We start from the raw sequence: 16517 nt of genomic DNA on the forward strand, positions 1-16517 counted from the left end.
CCAGGTGTGCAAATAATGCATTCAGCACCTTTTTGAAAATCATTAATTTGATCACGTCGACTACCGCCACCATAAATACATACACTATATAAAATCACAAATTTATTTTCATAGTACGTATCAGTTAATTTTTTTCCCAACTTACGCTTTCATTCCACGGAACGAGTATTTGTTTACTTCTTTTTCTATTTGTAGTGCTAATTCTCGCGTTGGTGCCAGTACTAATATGTTCGGACCGTTGCGAGGTTTCGGTTGACCATCAGTATGAATCAGAGCTGGAAGCAAAAATGCTAAGGTTTTACCTGTGCCTGTTTGGGCTATACCTATCAAATCTTCTCCTTTTAATAATATAGGCCATGCTTGCTTCTGTATTGGAGAGGGTTCAGTAAAGTTCTGTTTATTAATCTCTTCCAGAAGATCAGGATAATCTTTAAAACATTGCTTGAATTTCCAAACTGGATTAGGAATGTCATCAAACTTTTCATCTTTACTTGTTATGAGTCGAGAAACGGTAATGTTATTGTTAGAAAGACGCAACTCATTCACATCCTTCATCGTCATATTAGCAACTTCTGACTCTTCACGATAAAAATCTTTTGTCAGTTTTGGAGCATTTGCCCATCGCGCTTTACGAGATTCTTCCTGTTAATAAATATATAATATTAACATATGAACAATATTAATATTAGAAATTAAATATTTAAAACATATTTCTGTAGTTTTCATTATTTAATATTTACAGCGTTACGATTTGCAGCTGCCCAATCGATTGGTTCAAAATCATCATTTCCAAAAGAATAATCATTTTTAGGAAACGAATACTTCGAGTCCGTATCATTTTTCTGTTCCTAAAACGCAATATTTATAATATAAGCGGATTGTTTTAATTTTTAAAAATTGATTGTTTATTATTTTTTTCAGATTTGTACTTACAGCTCTGCTATTTGCAGCTGTCCAATCAATCGGTTCAAATTCGTCATTTCCGGAATAATATTCATTGTTACTGTACCGATTTTGAGAATTGCTATTACGATTGTTATCTCTTTTATCATATTCAGATTTACCATAATTAGCTTTACCACGTCTATAATCTCTTTCATCATATTCAGATTTACCATAATCAGCTTTACCACGATTGTAATCTCTTTTATCATATTCAGATTTACCATATTCAGCTTTACCACGATTGTAATCTCTTTTATCATATTCAGATTTACCGTAATCAGCTTTACGTTTAGTGTGCATGTCACGACTTGATGTGCCGTTAAATTTTGAGTCTTCTCCAGACATAATTTTACTAATAACTTTAATAGCTTCGTCGACATCTTCTCTATAACGACCTTTAACAGTAATATCTTTGGTCTGTTCTTCAATCTGAACCCGAACATTAAAATCGGATTGTATTTTTTTTATATTTGATCCACTCCGTCCAATTAAAGCACCAATATATGTTGGGTTTCCAGAAACACGTTCCAGAAAAGGAAAGTAACTATCTTGCTGGCTTCTACGAGATTCAGTATAAGTTTTAGGCTTACTTCTTTCGTGTGTACTCGGTTCCGAATCATCTTCCCAATCAGACATTTTGATAAATATTTTTTTTTTCTAAATAAAATTAACGCCTGTTTAACCACGTTTTTAATTGAACAAGAACAACAAATTTTGCAAGAAATCTGACGCCGGCAAAATTTTAAAACGAAAAACTCTTGGTGCAGGCTCCAATAGTTTCATACGGTACGATTGAAATTAGTACAAATTTTTAATATATTCATTATGCATGGGACACAATGCAACGCAAAAATATAGTTTGACATAAGCGAATTAATTTTTGCTTGCAATTTATGATTAAATTTGCATAAAACGTATTAAATGATATAATTGCGTAAACTCATTGATTTGTTTGTAGATTGACTTAGTTTGCATAAAAAATGTTTGATTTGTGTATAAAATCAAACATTTATTAGAAAAATCGATATAACAAACCTATTTTAAATATCTTAAAAGTGTGGTATTTCAACAGGATTGAAACGTGTTATAAGGCCTAGTAAATTTAAATATACTGTAACTATATGGATATTATTACTATAAATAACTTGTCACTTAAAATCTGTTTATGACAGAAGTGATAGGGCAACAGTAAAATGCTGACACCTTTTTAATTTCAGGCAATGAAACCTGTTCTGTTTTTTAAGATTGAAAATCACATAGATATGCAATATTATTTTTTGCCATAAAATATTGTTTATCTATCTACAATCCCACACAAACTTTATATGCAATAACAAAAATAAAACAAAATTTGATTCTCCAATTTTATGATATTCTAAATGCAACTAAGGACGTGTGCGAGTTAGGCTAAGTTGATACTAAACCAAATGGAAGATTGTTTGGGATTTTTTGCACTGCACACATTTAACCATTTATCAACACGTATCGACACATCACTACATCGGCACAACTTAAAATTTCCCTCATTTAGAACGCAACTTAGGACGTGTGCGAGTTAGGCTAAGTTGCATTCTAAATGAGGGAAATTCTAAGTTGTGGCGATAATGTAGTGATGTGTTGATACCTGCTGTTGATAAATTGCTAAATGTGTGCAGTGCAAAAAATACCAAGAAAAGTCCCATTTGGTTTAGCATCAACTTAGCCATCAACTCGCACACATCCTAAGTATTTCAAAATTAATTAAATTTCAATAAACGATTGCAGTCTTAAATTTCATTGGTTGAAATTCCAGTAAGTGATGTAAACTCAATTGCCAATTGCAATTAAAATAAGTATCGAAAGAAAATGCAAAAAAATATTTTTTGATATAATCGGTTAAAATTTATTATTTAAATTAATTAAACCATCTCTTTGAGTAATTAATTTTGAGTAACTGTTATTAAAAATAACAACCAAAGTTCCACCTTTCAACAGCAGTTCACGAGAGATTTATTTCGAGAGCACTTTTATAATAATATATAATATAAAATTTATTATTAAACAATTTTTAAATTTATATTATATATGTCTTATCTATGTTGGCATATAAGACTATTTCACCATTTTTAATTAACTTTTCACCACTTTTGTTTATATTAGGTGACAGTGCGTATAATTTGCTTATGCTAGGCTTTTATTTGATTTTCTTATTAAGGTTTTCTGCAACAGCTGAGTTAGTTGTGAACGAAGTTAGTGGAAGTTCTATGGCGGGCGTCATATGAGTAGGGTCGGTTATTACTAAATTATTAGGGAAAAATTGGTTTCTTAAAATATTTAAACTATATTATTACAATATTATAATGCCACCACGACAGGAAAAGGATGAGAAAGGAACATACTTGGGATTTGATCTGAGTACGCAAAAGGTAAACATATTTGGGAATCAGTTAACAGTTATGACTTATTTTAAAGAATTTGTTTAATTATTTTGAATATAATGAAAATTATTAAATAATCGATTAAAATATGCGTTTTTAAAACACACAATAAAATTATAAAATATTTACACGCGGATTAAGTGCATGCCGAACTTGTTTATTATTAATGAAATAGTGACGGCATTTTTGGTGTTTGTGAAGTTATGAGATCAATAAATATCGGTTTATTTATATTCAATATGTTTCAAGAACAAAATACATATTTACTAATATTAAGTTATATCAATAAGATAATATATAAAAAAGATAAATAGTCTACAAGCATATACTTGTTCTTTATAGTAGACTTATAATGGGTCAATGTTTTTAGAATTTTGTTTGTTATGTGTGTTAACTTTCTTTTTAATTATTTCTTTAATTGGTGTTTTCCAGTTTTTTACTTGAAGCTGTTTAATAGTACCTTACTAAAGTCAAATAACTACCAAAGAATGAGCTTAAACTACAATGTACTACCGCTCCATAATTAACAGATTATAAAAATGATGGCCCGATTTTGACTTTAATCTGTTCACATCACATATGATAGTTTATTTATTTCATCAATAGAAATTTATTGCAATACCAACATTTGAAGGTCAAAGAATTAAATCTTACTTTGCGTAATTAAAACACTTAAAACTGATAAGAAATTATCTCCTGGGGTTAATAGAAATGTGCTAATAACAAATAAATTGCAAATTAATGCAAACAATTATTTAAATTTTTGATAAGTACAAACGTTCATGTGTGTGTTTTAAACCCTTTCAGATTTAAAAGAATGTTATATTAAAGAAATACATATTTATTTAAATTATTTTATTTATTTGATACGAAAAAAATTGATGACACAATGACACCCAACAAAACGTATGTCTTTTGTTATCTCTTCAACGCTACCAGAATGCGCCCACGAAAGTGACGCAATGTTGTTTTGCAGGTCTGCGTGTTGTTTAATCGTTAATTTCTAGGCGTGATGGCTCTTATTTAAATTGAAATGATTAATTAAATGCACAGTAACAAATTTAACAGTAACGAATATTATAAACTTCTTCCTACGTATTTTTCCAGTTATTTAGTAAAAGAAATCGCAAATGACATGTGATGGAACTGGCATATTTTATTGTAATTGTAAACAATAAAACACAATTATCAATTTAAACTAAAAACTATATTCTATAACAGAATATTTTATATAAAACAGAAGTTCTGGTTTGGTCCCATTCTTCAACATTCGGCGAAATCTCTAGCATCAGCATTGGTCAGATTCTTGCTTTTTTTAATACCTCTGGCTGGTTATAGTATGATCTTCTCTCTACTATCCACTATTATGAGGTTTTGTGGATTGAAAATGGCTTTTTTAGCTAATTGAGGAGGACACGTTCCTCCATCCACCATAACTAACTAACTAACTAGAAGAAATATTCACTTTCCATTCCCACCAATATATTTCTTTAATTACTTCACTTACATGGGTTTTAAACTTCTTTAGGAATTCTTCTTTAGACATCTTACTAAATTGACAATTTTCGGAAGTATTGTTTGTTTGAATATAATTTTTTCCGAAGCTTTAAGTCGCTCTTCAATTAACCACAAAACATGTTGTGATACAATTTGAGTGAGACTATAAGTAGATCTGTCTTCCATACGTGCTGCATACATTAAAGTTTACAAAACACATACTGTGTTTTAGTATTTGAGCTGCTCTATTATATTAAATAGGAATGCTAATTATATTGTCTTACTTAAGAAAAAAATTTTTCTCAGTAGAATTTTTGTGGATTTCTAATTTATAGAAACCTTCGTTTATTAAGATAGTAAAATATTTCATGGAATGGAGTACCCATAGCTGAGGCGTTGTTACTCCATCTATAACTGTCAGATCCGCAGATTTGTAAATATATATTAAATCCTCTATCCTCTATAAATCCTCTACTATTTTATTTATTTCTATTAATAAAATGATATTTCTTACTTTTTAGTTAAAAGCAGTCCAATTAAGTGCAAAGTTAGAGACAAAGGCCACAGCCGAAGTGAAGTTTGATACCGATTTACCAGAGTTTCGTACCACTGGCGGCGCTAACGCTGGTGAATTGAATAATGAGTCAGTTTTAAACCAATCTTTACTATATCTTTAATTCTCGTGTGAACTCTTTCATTTATAATTAAATAATTTTTATGGTGTGTAGATTTTTCGCGAAACCAGTTATGTGGGTTAAGGCACTCGACATTGTTTTGGATCGTTTAGTAGTGCAGGGAGCGGATTTAAGCACAGTCACTGCGATAAGTGGTTCAGCACAAGTAAGTAAATTAAATTTTACCTTTTTTGATTATAATAATTATAAGAATATATTCCCTAATAGCAACATGGTTCACTTTACTGGTCACAGTATGGTATACAAAAGTTGAAAAATCTCGATCCAGATAAATTTCTGCACTTACAAATCGATGATTCAGCTTTTACAGTCACACGTACACCAATATGGATGGATGGTACTACAGAAAATCAGTGTCTTGAAATGGAGACTGCTATCGGTGGCGCTTCAGAAATGGTGAGAATAACTGGTTCCAAATGCTATCCCAGATTTACTGGCCCACAGATACGTAAAATTTACCAACAACGTACTCACGCATATGAAGATACTAAACGAATCTCACTTGTAAGCAGTTTTTTGGCATCTATATTTCTTGGCAATATAGCACCTATAGACTATGCTGATGCATCTGGAATGAATTTGTTTGATATCGATACAAAGACATGGTCCAAACCATGCCTGAATTCATGTGCACCAGATTTGGAAGAACGTTTAGGACAACCCGTTGCAACAAATTCAATAATTGGAAATGTATCCAATTTTTTCGTACAACGTTTTGGTATGCCAGCGAACTGCAAAGTTGCTGCATTTACAGGAGATAATCCATCAGCTTTATCAGGCATGGTAGTGGAAAAAAATTGGTTGGTTATGTCGTTAGGCACAAGCGATACAGTAATGATGAACTTACAAAATAATCCAGAATTAGAGAAAGGACATGTGCTCTGCCACCCTATTGAAACTGATCAATTTATGGGTTTACTTTGGTTTGTTTTAAACGTTCTTGAGTTGTATAATGATTTTAAAATAAAATAAATTATTTATGGTTTTTCTTTAGTTTTCGAAATGGTTCACTGGTGCGAGATGCTCTAAAAAGGGTGGATGCAAACGATAACTGGTCGAATTTTAGTGAGTTACTGAATTCAACACCACGGGGCAATTATGGTAATATGGCATTACATTTCCATAGCTTAGAAATAATACCGAATGCGAAAGGCAATTTACGTTGGAATAAGAATCATAGTTCAGCTTCACCCGATGCTGATAAAGGTTTGACAAAGTGAGATTATCATATCTTAATTATCATATCTTAATTATCATATCTTTCACATTGTAATGATATTAAAATTCTATACATATAAATGTAGATTTGGATCACCACAAGCTGAAATACGTGCCCTGATAGAGGGTCAAATGTTGCATAGACGAGCAATAGCAACTGATATGGGTTTCAATTTTGGGGAAGAAACAAAAATAATAGCAACTGGCGGTGCTTCTGTGAATAAAGCAATTCTGCAAGTAATGTCTGATGTGTTTAATGCACCGGTTTATGTACAGGTTAATTCGAAATTTACAGAAGTATTATTCTCGTTATATACTTTCTTTTTAATTACAGAAACATAGTGAAGCTGCGCTTTTAGGAGCAGCATATAGAGCCAAATATGCATTGTATTTACACACAAGCAAGGTGAACGCACAAAAGAAAGCCGCCGTTACATGGGGTCCGCCCGAAAGTTATCAACATTATATTCTGCAATACATTCCCAGTCATTTGCAACGCATGTGCGCACCGAGTAAAGATAGTCAAGATATATATGAGCCAATGTTGGCAAGATATCGCGAAATGGCTCGCATTTTAGAGGATTCCACAGCATAATTACAAGCTAAAATGTAATAGAAAGCATTCCAATCATGAAATGATTTATATAATTTTATATAAGTGTACACTTCCATCTCGCATATTTTTGATATTATGTTTTTTTATTAACTGTTTAGAAATTTTATAAATATTTTATTCTTTAATTAAAAGTGCAATTTCTATTGTGATAAACATTAAATTATCAAAAAAAAGAGAAAACTTTAAAGAATTTATTTGTATAAATTGAGTTTAGTTATATTAATCGTATAAATGGAAAGTTCACTAAGAAACTAATTTTATTTCTTACGACCACCGCGTTCCTTGACTTGTAAGTGTACTGTAGCTCCAGTGAGTAAATTGTAGAATGCCATAGAGTTGCTGTCCTTGAAAAACATGCCCTGTAATGAAATTAGTGTTATTCATCTAGATGACAAACTAGTCAAAGTAATGGAAAATGTTTAAAAGTTCACAAAATAATTATCATCATCAAAAGTACTTTAAAAGTTAAATAAACATAAACATAACTTTGGCTTAAGTCGATCCTTATGATAGCAGTAATAGCCTAACTTAGGTTTGATTAAATTGGCGGTCCTATGCCCAAGCATACTCTAACTTATATTTTCATAAAGAAACATTTCCTGGTTTGGAGCTATCAGTCCAATATTTATATATTTACTTAATTGCTATAAATAAATAAGGAGAAAAATTTTTCAGATCATATTCATATGTGTATTTAGATATATGTTTTTTTCGAACATAATATAAATAAGTCAAAATCAATTTGAACACAATTTATGTCCTATATAGTATTTACTATTAAAAACATATACAAGATATAAAGTGAATTGCATTATAATGGACATTAGATGTCTATGAATGGAAGTTCTGATAGTTGTATTAATATGTGCGCTCTCAGCCAATATATATATCTAGATATTTTTAAAAATGAACATCCATCGACGTTCAATATGGACAGAAAGTATATATATTCTCACCTTACTTGTCTATAATGGTCAGTAATCAACGTTCACTAAAAAAAAAATTTGATAGACGAACTAAATATCGAAGTGGATGTGCCCTGTTTTATGGAAATTCTTTACAACTTTAAAGATATAATTGAAAATCTCACGTACCGGATTTACCATTATTGTGAAATTGAATGTTTCAAATGATTAAGTAAAATCATAATTGATTTTCAAATTGTTCAATTCTGTAAAGAAAATCTTTTTCAAAAGAAAACTAAAGCACATCAAGTGGTTGTAGTTTATCTGAATGGTATTTGTTGTTTTAGATTTTGGTTTAAATGTTAAATTTTAAAATTGTGGGACTGTTACTCCTAATTACAACTCATTGATGATAAGTGATATTAAAGTTCAATCTTGCGAGAACAACAGAACAATAACTAATCACCAATAAATCGGTTTTTGGTACTAGAAACTAACTGCTGCATAAAGATTTGTAATCCTTACTTTTTTAAATTTAAAGAATAAATATTATTTGCTGCTTCCGTATCACTGATTTGGGCAAATAAGATTCATTTACGTTAAATGCTTAACTAATTCATGCATACACACTATGTGGTACCATCAGCTATTAGCTGAGTGCGAAGGAACGTTTTTTACAAACCTCGTATGAAATTTTTTGTTTTGCGGGAGGCATTCCTGTTTCTTCCTGTATTTTAGCCTTTAGACTAGAAACAGCATCCGTTAAGGCCAATGATATTGCAATCGTTTGTCCACTTAGTTTCCATTCTGACTTATCAATTATGTTTGGTACTTGTACTTGTATAGTAATTGGACTCTAAAAAAGGAGCATAATTAAAATTTTTATTTATAACTGAATAATATAATAGATATTTTTTACCTTATGTATTGCAATGAACTCTGTTTCTGGTACTAGATTATCTTCAGAACGCATTCTCTTATTTGGAGGTTCATCATCAATAGGAATTGTTGGAATTGATATCATACTTTGATCCATAACTGGTGGCGCTGGTGCGATAGGTGGGTGACCACCCGACTGCATTGGAGGTAAATAACCAGGAACAGGAAATGGTGGTGCTGTAAATATATATGTATATATATATGTGTAGTTAACAAATTAATTTTATATGTAAAGTAAATTACGCATCATTGGAGGTGGACGCATTTGCATCATCATTACTGGCGGTTGCGGTATAGAATGTTGTGGTGGTTGCATTTGTTGTGGTTGATGATGATGCGATTGTTGATGTGATTGTTGTATATGAGGTTTATTGCTAAGTTGATGCGGCTGCGGAGGCGCCGAAAGTGTAGTTTTGCTTGTAACTGGTTTTGGACCAATTTTTTCTTTTTCTTCATCCGGCAACAAGCCTTTTACCTAAAAAATCAATATATGTTTATAATAATCTTTTTGAACAATTAAGATAACAACCTTATGTATTTGATGAATTTGATCTTCTAATGTGATATTAGCACGAGCTGCTCTTGTTGCTGCTTCAACGCTAGAAGTGTGACCATCCCATGTAACGCGATCATCTTTTTTAGTTTCTTCTTCACCCAATTTTTTACCAATTACAGTTTCTTCGTCACCAATACCAAAAATATCGGTACGTCGCTCAGCCAATTGCTTTAAACTTGCTTCTATAGCAGTACCGGCTGCAAACACGGTTTCCTGATTAATCTTATCAACAGTATGTTTATCTCTTTGTTCGACCCAACGTGGATCAAGCAAGCCAATACGCATATGCTCTGCGACTTTAGAAGCTGGAATTTTTTCACCTGTTATAGGAGATATAAGATATTCATCAGATGTTGGCGGTTTTTGTATTTTTTGTTGATTAGCTTTCGGATCATATTTCTTAACAACAACTTTATCATGTGTTGGTGGCAATAATGGTGTAACAGCCGGTTGAGTTTTAGAAGAACTTGGTGTTTCTTCGTCGCTTGAAGCTTCATCCATATCTTGTACCTGAATATTGTCTTTTTTAGCCGCTGTCGGCATATTTGGCGCAATATTTTTCATTTGTATATTAGTACGATTTTCCATTTGTGATAATTTAATAGCACCAGTAGAAATAGGTGCATCCTGACTATCCTCATCATCAGATTCAATTTGCATTTCTATATCGCCATCTTCTTCCAATAGACGTTCTTCCATAAGAACACGTGCACCTACTTCTTCTGGTGTTGTTGGTGGTGGAAAATTGCCCGTCTCAAATGGTTGATAATCAACCGTTTCCACAACTACAAAGTCGTGCCAGTCAATTTGCGCATATGCAACTAAAAATAAATTATTATTTTTATTTATTATTCATTTTACTTATTACTTTGATATTACCTCTTTCTCGTTCAATTTTCTCTTCTTCCCGTCGACGCTGAGCTTCCTGATGCCTTTGCCAGTTCGCGCGATATTTTACTTGATCTAATACTAAATTAGTACTTGAACGGCCGTCAGAACTTTCAGAACGCAATTTACCCATTAAATCTTTTGGGGGGATAAGGATTTTCGTGTATTGCTCCAATAATTTAGTGAAATATTGAAATAATGAGTGCTGAGGGCGAAGAAAATCAAACTGAAAGTTGCGTTGCTCTCTGTTCATTAAATTAGTCAAGAATTGACGACCATTTCTAGCAACAAACTGTGCGGTAAGCTTCACAATATCTCTGCAATCAAAAAAACAAATTTACTTTTATATTATTAAATTGTTAGAGTGGTTTTACAAATCCAATGCTGATATAGATGGCGGATCAGCAACAAATTCAAACTCAGGTGGTGGTTCCCTCGGTACAAACTGCTGCTCAGCTACTTGTTTTAACAGCTCTTGCTGCTTCTGTTGCGCAGCACTTGTCACTGATAATTGTTTAATACCCGATATGACATTGGGTCCAGTATCTGAGATTAAAAATTTAGTATTAAGCAAATTTCTTTAAAAATATTATGTTGCCCATCATACCTTTGCCTTCACGGAACTCATTGACTTTATGCCTATAATAGGCGTGGTAAGGGTCCCCGGCACTAAGAAAGTTGAATTTTGGATTGCCAAGCTCATTTTGTCGAATTCGTGCTTCAAATTCAGGGCCATTTCTAGCAACAAAACTTGCAGTTTTATCGACAATATCTAGTTTTTAAAATAATACACTGAGTTTAGGAAAACCAGAATGCTTAATATAATAGTTTTGAAAAAGGATACTTCTAACTTCCGGTGGGGGATAGATTATTCCAATAATTGGTCCAGACATAGATCTAGATTGCTCAACATTTTGTTGCTGTTCAACTGTTATTTCCGCCTCCAAAGAAGGCATTTTAACTAACTAATATTTGTTAAAAACTCTATTCCAAATAATTTCAATAACACACCGCTTGTATGCTGACAGATGCAACGAAACGATTGAATGCTCAAATGTCAAATGTCACTGCTTTCCCAATATATTTAACACTATTTTGCAACCACTAATTTTTTCCCTACTTTTACAAGGGCAGTATACTAAGTTTTAAATTTTAATTCATTGTAGTTATTAAAAAGAGAGGCGACTCATATCATGTGTAATATTATTTTCGTTGTATATAATATTTTAAATTCAAATTTCTTGATTATTTATTAAATTTTTTTTAATAAATGAAGTTATGTTGGTGATAACATATACAAGTATGAAATTGTACTAATAGTACATTCACACTGTTTTATTTAGATACTTACTCATTTATATTAATGACATATATTTATTTTATTATTTATTATAATATATTTATGCAGCTGATAGAACTTTTATAAACTGCAATTAATAATATATCACATAAAAAATTTAAATATATTATTGATATATTAAATCATTTAAATACATTTTATATATCAATTAGATATTTTGTTAATAAAAACAAATATTTCATTAAATACCTACTTCCTCAGTGTTTTTGTTTACAGCTCAGCTGTTTGTTTACATTTTACATCTGAAATATAAGACAAATATTTTAAATATTGGTAATTTTCCTTGTGAGAAATTTATTTTTAAGAGTTTCATTCGACAATTTACGCTTTTAATGAGCTGATTTATTAATAATAGCTCATTTATATGAAAGATTTTTGTATGGTAAATCATCCCCATTAGTGGTTATAATGAACAAAACTGCCTAAATGAGACAGTGTGAATGTGCTATAAGATTTAATCAGAGGTAGTTCGTGCATTTCACTACAACAATTAAGAATATCACATATCCGATAGATAAACCATCGGTAAGTGTAAACGCGCAGTATCAGAACAATCGCGTATAAGACCATGTTATCATTTAGAAGTCAAGACAATTAAGGTTTTTAAAAAGATGCTTATATAATTATGAGTTATCATTAGCACTTTTAAAATAAAAGGATCAAGGAAAGTACTTGTAAGTAAGCAATAACATTCTGAGATTGCTAGCGGTTTCAAGTATTAGCAGACATTATATCTTTCGTATGATGCGTTACGTCTATGAACACAAAAACAAAAATTGATTTCGATGATATCTTTTCATGACATTTGAGAAACATTTATTTTAATATAATCAAATATTTAAATTACTTAAGTTTAAATTGTATCTTCCTGAGTGGCAGTATTGTGAAAAAAGACATAGTACTTTGAGAAGCAAAAAGATTTATGTGGTTTGAGATTCTTTTTCAAAAAAATGTCTACATGTCTTAGTTCTTGGAATTGATTTCTCTACCAATCCTTTTGCTCATCTTCGATCTATTACTAATTTTAAGATGAGTACTACTTATATTTGTGTAGAAATTATTTAAAAGTAAAAAATATATGATACAAATGTATTGTTATATTTACATATTTACTACATAAAATAATTTAATTATTTTCTTTATTTAAAATAATATATTCCCAATAACACACTAGAAATAATAAGAGTACCAAAAATAAACAGCTTGCTGGTTTTAGATTCAATTTTTGAACCAAATATCTCTTCCTTATTGTTGACTTTTCCATTTAACACCTATTAAAGAAAGAAAATATAATTTAATGTTTATGAAAATCTATTCGCCTCACAATACCTGATTTAAATATTTGATGTGTTTCTCTACTTCCTTTGTTTCTTTCATAATTATTTCAATAGCTTCATCGGTTAAACGAGAGAAGTATAGTTTACCATTAAATGTTTCATCATCGGTTTCAACGAAATTTAGTTTACTGCCGTTTGCAGCTGCTGCATAACGCATGGCATTCATATGATTACAAGCATAAAATAAAATCCTTTTATTGTAGTCCTTTGCATCAGCATGATTCACGACACTAAAAAATGTACATTATTTAACGCAAAACGTAGCTATTTAAAAATTTTTTAATTAAACTTACTAATCAAAACTTTCTTGTTGGTTTGGCAATTGATTGAAACAGTTAAGCAATTGTTCTCTTTCGGTTTTGTTTTCTATACCAATTAATTTGAGATCTTCATCGCATAATAAAGATAAATCATTATATGTAATATCTTCATTAATCAAATTTTCAACGCAACTAGAATTTTCTCCATCCTGCGTTGTTAGTACCGTTGATAAAAACTCCTTCATAAAATTATACCTTGTAAATTTTTTCTTCGGCTTACAAATCTGCGATAATTCATTTGTTGGAAGCTGTTTATTTTTAAAAAACTCTTCAGTAACTTCAGATTGCTTATTCTTGTAAATGGTTGTAAGCACATTACAGTCGTCGTAGCTCATTTTGTTTTAAATGGAAAGCAGTTTGAATAAAAAACCTATTAGCTAGTGTTTATACTCAATGAGATAATTGTGTAACGAAATATATCCAATGTTTGTGGTACATGAAATCCTTCAGAAACATAAGATTTTATAATATTTATCTTAGCTTACTTATTTTCTTTTAATATTGAACTTCACTTTATATTTATGCACGGCAAGAATTACTGTTCGCCAATTCGAATGATTGTTTACTTTGTTTAAGTATGTTCAGAAAATCAGTAACAGAGTTGCATTTTAGATATTTTCAAACTACTTAGAATATTTATAACATATCAGTTTTCAATGGAATAAATACAGAATTATCATGCATAGGAGAGCTTTTTGCTACGTTTACATTGTGAGATTAAGAGAAAGAAATTAAGTTAATCTGTATTTTTAATCTCCACAGTTCACATTATACATTGGAGATTTATCTTGACGTTTCTCTGGTTATATTTTGTTTCGTGTGTTTGACAAATTTCTGTAAATAAAGCATTTAATTACAACTTTGTAGAAAAAAATTGTAATATGAATTTAATAAAAAGTTTTATAACAATAATTTAACAAATTTTAGTTATAATTATGTACAAAACTAATTTTAAACAAATTTAATAAAAATTTTAGAGAAATAATCACCATTTCTAAGGAGATTATAAATTAATCTCGACCAGAACGAGATTAACTTTTGTATGGGAAATCTAAGATTAAGCAACAAGATTAGTACCTTAACCTATATCAATGCTTTAATTTACTTTTAATCTCACGATGTAAACGCTGTTTAACATTAAATTTGTGTGCCCTAAATAAATATTTAGAAACGATATTATCAAGCAGTAAATATCTTTCATGCATGCTATTTACATGTATAAATTTATAAATAAACTGCTAAACGAATACTGGGTCTAATATTTAATGTAGTTTACGTATTTATAAAAACAGATTCACAAGGTACAAATTGAAAACTTATACAATTTTGGAGTGTACACGGTGGTAATGCTTGATTATAATTTTCTAGTATTCCAATATCAAAAATATTAAATATTTAATCAAGGTAATTGTTAAGCTGACCACAATTGTTTTCCGTACTGCCAGAAATCAGAAATTAGTACATACGTATTTCAATCAATAAATGTTTTCAAAGATCACAGATAATAGATATATAGCAGCATATCTATCATTTGTATGGCGTGATTAGCTGTTATATGATCAGACTAAGAATTTACTTATTGAAAATTAATATTTTTGACTATGAAAACTTCTACATCATTATTATAAATTGAAAAAATTTTATGCTGCGAAATACCTGTAAATTAAATTATATATAATAAAATAAACAATCGAAGAGGTCTGTTTATTATTCTCATTTGATTAAGAGCGTAACACTAATAAAGTGCCAAATTACGCTCTTTACACAGATTTTCATGGAACAACTTTGTGTAAAATCTGATAAGAACACAAGTGTCGCGCAAATAAACAATTCAAAAATTTAAATTCAAACCAAACAGCTGATTCACACATCACACAAATTTTACTTGAAATAAAATGTACGAGTAAAATCTGTATAGCATTTTCAAATCTCGACAGGGAAGTTACGCTCTTTCAGATGCTCTCATTTACTCGAAAATTTGCTGGTGGAACGCATTTGTGTATACACAGTGTTACGCAAAGTTACTTTACTTGTGTCTTACTTGAGTTTTACTTGGAGTTGCTCATGGAACAGACCTATTATTGTAATGATCGCTGCCACATATGATCAACAATAAAGAAATCTACTCCATTATCTGGTTTAGTAAAAGTAGTAATATAATATTGGACTACTAGAAGTTGAAGTAGAAGTATTATAATGGGACATAGAACATTGTCTATAACTTTCATTTTTGCGCTCGTAACTTATGCTTAAATACACGAATTAGTTTTCAAAAAACCTTTTTTAAATGAGTCTTTCTACAGCCCCTTGACGAATAATTAAGTTTAATATATGATTTATAGATGATAGTAAATAATAATGATAGACAGTAAAGTATAGAAATTTTAATAAAATAAATATGTGTTACATCTAAAACATGTATGTTTATGTAGTTATAGCGCAACTTCCTAACGCAAGAAAATTTGCAAAAGTAATTATGATACCCAAAACCTAACAATCAGGAGAAAAATATTCTTACCATCCTATTAGTCTTCTAATAACGTTTTTTAAATTAATGCAAAGTATATGTAGAATATTGCCTATTATTTAATAGCATATATAGCATGGTATCATATTCTATCTTTAGAACGAGGAGCTTGTAAAATATCCCAGAACCATATTTTTTGACATTTAGCCCGTATATTAATGTGAATATATATGAAAATATTTTATTAAATATTATAATAAAGTTTTTAATATGTACGGTGTTACGAGTCCATTGTCCAGCAGTAAGGAGCACCCTAAAAACTGTCCTAGGACTAGTACTGTATATGATATTTGCATC

At 30.4% G+C, this 16517-nt stretch overlaps 5 protein-coding genes across 6 annotated transcripts in view; 2 read left to right on the top strand and 3 right to left on the bottom strand.

Moving 5' to 3' along the window:
• Positions 1-16517, top strand: part of LOC119676128 (peroxidase-like) — a gene marked incomplete at its 3' end in the record, with an annotated part of 95526 nt that overhangs the window by 9378 nt on the left and 69631 nt on the right. The gene's annotated exons all lie outside the window — the stretch shown is intronic.
• Positions 142-1581, bottom strand: LOC119676126 (probable ATP-dependent RNA helicase ddx17). The gene is made up of 3 exons (XM_038087357.1): positions 934-1581; positions 741-848; positions 142-642 (listed from the first exon to the last, which is right to left on the bottom strand). Exons 1-3 carry the CDS (start codon positions 1579-1581, stop codon positions 142-144), a joined length of 1257 nt encoding a protein of 418 aa, XP_037943285.1.
• LOC119678044 (xylulose kinase) lies at positions 3138-7560 on the top strand. 2 transcript variants are annotated; one of them, XM_038089681.1, is made up of 7 exons: positions 3138-3350; positions 5381-5502; positions 5588-5699; positions 5762-6477; positions 6549-6770; positions 6859-7048; positions 7107-7560. In XM_038089681.1, the coding sequence occupies exons 1-7, from the start codon at positions 3285-3287 to the stop codon at positions 7365-7367; spliced, it is 1689 nt and encodes a 562-aa protein (XP_037945609.1). In that variant the 5' UTR covers positions 3138-3284; the 3' UTR covers positions 7368-7560. The 2 variants fall into 2 exon arrangements, with proteins under 2 accessions (XP_037945609.1, XP_037945610.1); XM_038089682.1 differs by lacking the exon at positions 3138-3350 and adding an exon at positions 5190-5292.
• On the bottom strand, positions 7646-11789 carry LOC119678041 (splicing factor 3A subunit 1). Its single transcript, XM_038089679.1, has 9 exons — positions 11521-11789; positions 11284-11448; positions 11051-11222; positions 10668-10993; positions 9762-10609; positions 9476-9707; positions 9213-9409; positions 8976-9149; positions 7646-7747 (listed from the first exon to the last, which is right to left on the bottom strand). Exons 1-9 carry the CDS (start codon positions 11630-11632, stop codon positions 7646-7648), a joined length of 2328 nt encoding a protein of 775 aa, XP_037945607.1. The 5' UTR covers positions 11633-11789.
• LOC119678047 lies at positions 13175-14247 on the bottom strand. Its single transcript, XM_038089686.1, has 3 exons — positions 13667-14247; positions 13366-13603; positions 13175-13307 (listed from the first exon to the last, which is right to left on the bottom strand). The coding sequence occupies exons 1-3, from the start codon at positions 14026-14028 to the stop codon at positions 13176-13178; spliced, it is 732 nt and encodes a 243-aa protein (XP_037945614.1). The 5' UTR covers positions 14029-14247; the 3' UTR covers position 13175.

The sequence above is a fragment of the Teleopsis dalmanni genome, chromosome 2, assembly GCF_002237135.1.
Source record: "Teleopsis dalmanni isolate 2A chromosome 2, ASM223713v2, whole genome shotgun sequence".
Classification (NCBI taxonomy): Eukaryota; Metazoa; Arthropoda; class Insecta; order Diptera; family Diopsidae; genus Teleopsis; species Teleopsis dalmanni.

What these genes read in the sequence shown, in the direction of transcription:
- LOC119676126 (XM_038087357.1), bottom strand. Translation starts at nt 1,581, where the DNA reads ATGTCTGATTGGGAAGATGATTCGGAACCGAGTACACACGAAAGAAGT. An exon ending in CAGCTGCAAATAGCAGAGCT is followed by an intron (nt 849 to 933) that starts GTAAGTACAAAT and finishes ATTGCGTTTTAG; the next exon opens with GAACAGAAAAATGATACGGA. An exon ending in CAGCTGCAAATCGTAACGCT is followed by an intron (nt 643 to 740) that starts GTAAATATTAAA and finishes ATTTATTAACAG; the next exon opens with GAAGAATCTCGTAAAGCGCG.
- LOC119678047 (XM_038089686.1), bottom strand. Translation starts at nt 14,028, where the DNA reads ATGAGCTACGACGACTGTAATGTGCTTACAACCATTTACAAGAATAAG. An exon ending in CAACAAGAAAGTTTTGATTA is followed by an intron (nt 13,604 to 13,666) that starts GTAAGTTTAATT and finishes TACATTTTTTAG; the next exon opens with TGTCGTGAATCATGCTGATG. An exon ending in ACATCAAATATTTAAATCAG is followed by an intron (nt 13,308 to 13,365) that starts GTATTGTGAGGC and finishes TTTCTTTAATAG; the next exon opens with GTGTTAAATGGAAAAGTCAA.
- LOC119678041 (XM_038089679.1), bottom strand. Translation starts at nt 11,632, where the DNA reads ATGCCTTCTTTGGAGGCGGAAATAACAGTTGAACAGCAACAAAATGTT. An exon ending in TCCCCCACCGGAAGTTAGAA is followed by an intron (nt 11,449 to 11,520) that starts GTATCCTTTTTC and finishes TTTAAAAACTAG; the next exon opens with ATATTGTCGATAAAACTGCA. An exon ending in AAATTCATCAAATACATAAG is followed by an intron (nt 9,708 to 9,761) that starts GTTGTTATCTTA and finishes TTGATTTTTTAG; the next exon opens with GTAAAAGGCTTGTTGCCGGA.
- LOC119678044 (XM_038089681.1), top strand. Translation starts at nt 3,285, where the DNA reads ATGCCACCACGACAGGAAAAGGATGAGAAAGGAACATACTTGGGATTT. An exon ending in TTGATCTGAGTACGCAAAAG is followed by an intron (nt 3,351 to 5,380) that starts GTAAACATATTT and finishes CTTACTTTTTAG; the next exon opens with TTAAAAGCAGTCCAATTAAG. An exon ending in GCTGGTGAATTGAATAATGA is followed by an intron (nt 5,503 to 5,587) that starts GTCAGTTTTAAA and finishes TATGGTGTGTAG; the next exon opens with ATTTTTCGCGAAACCAGTTA.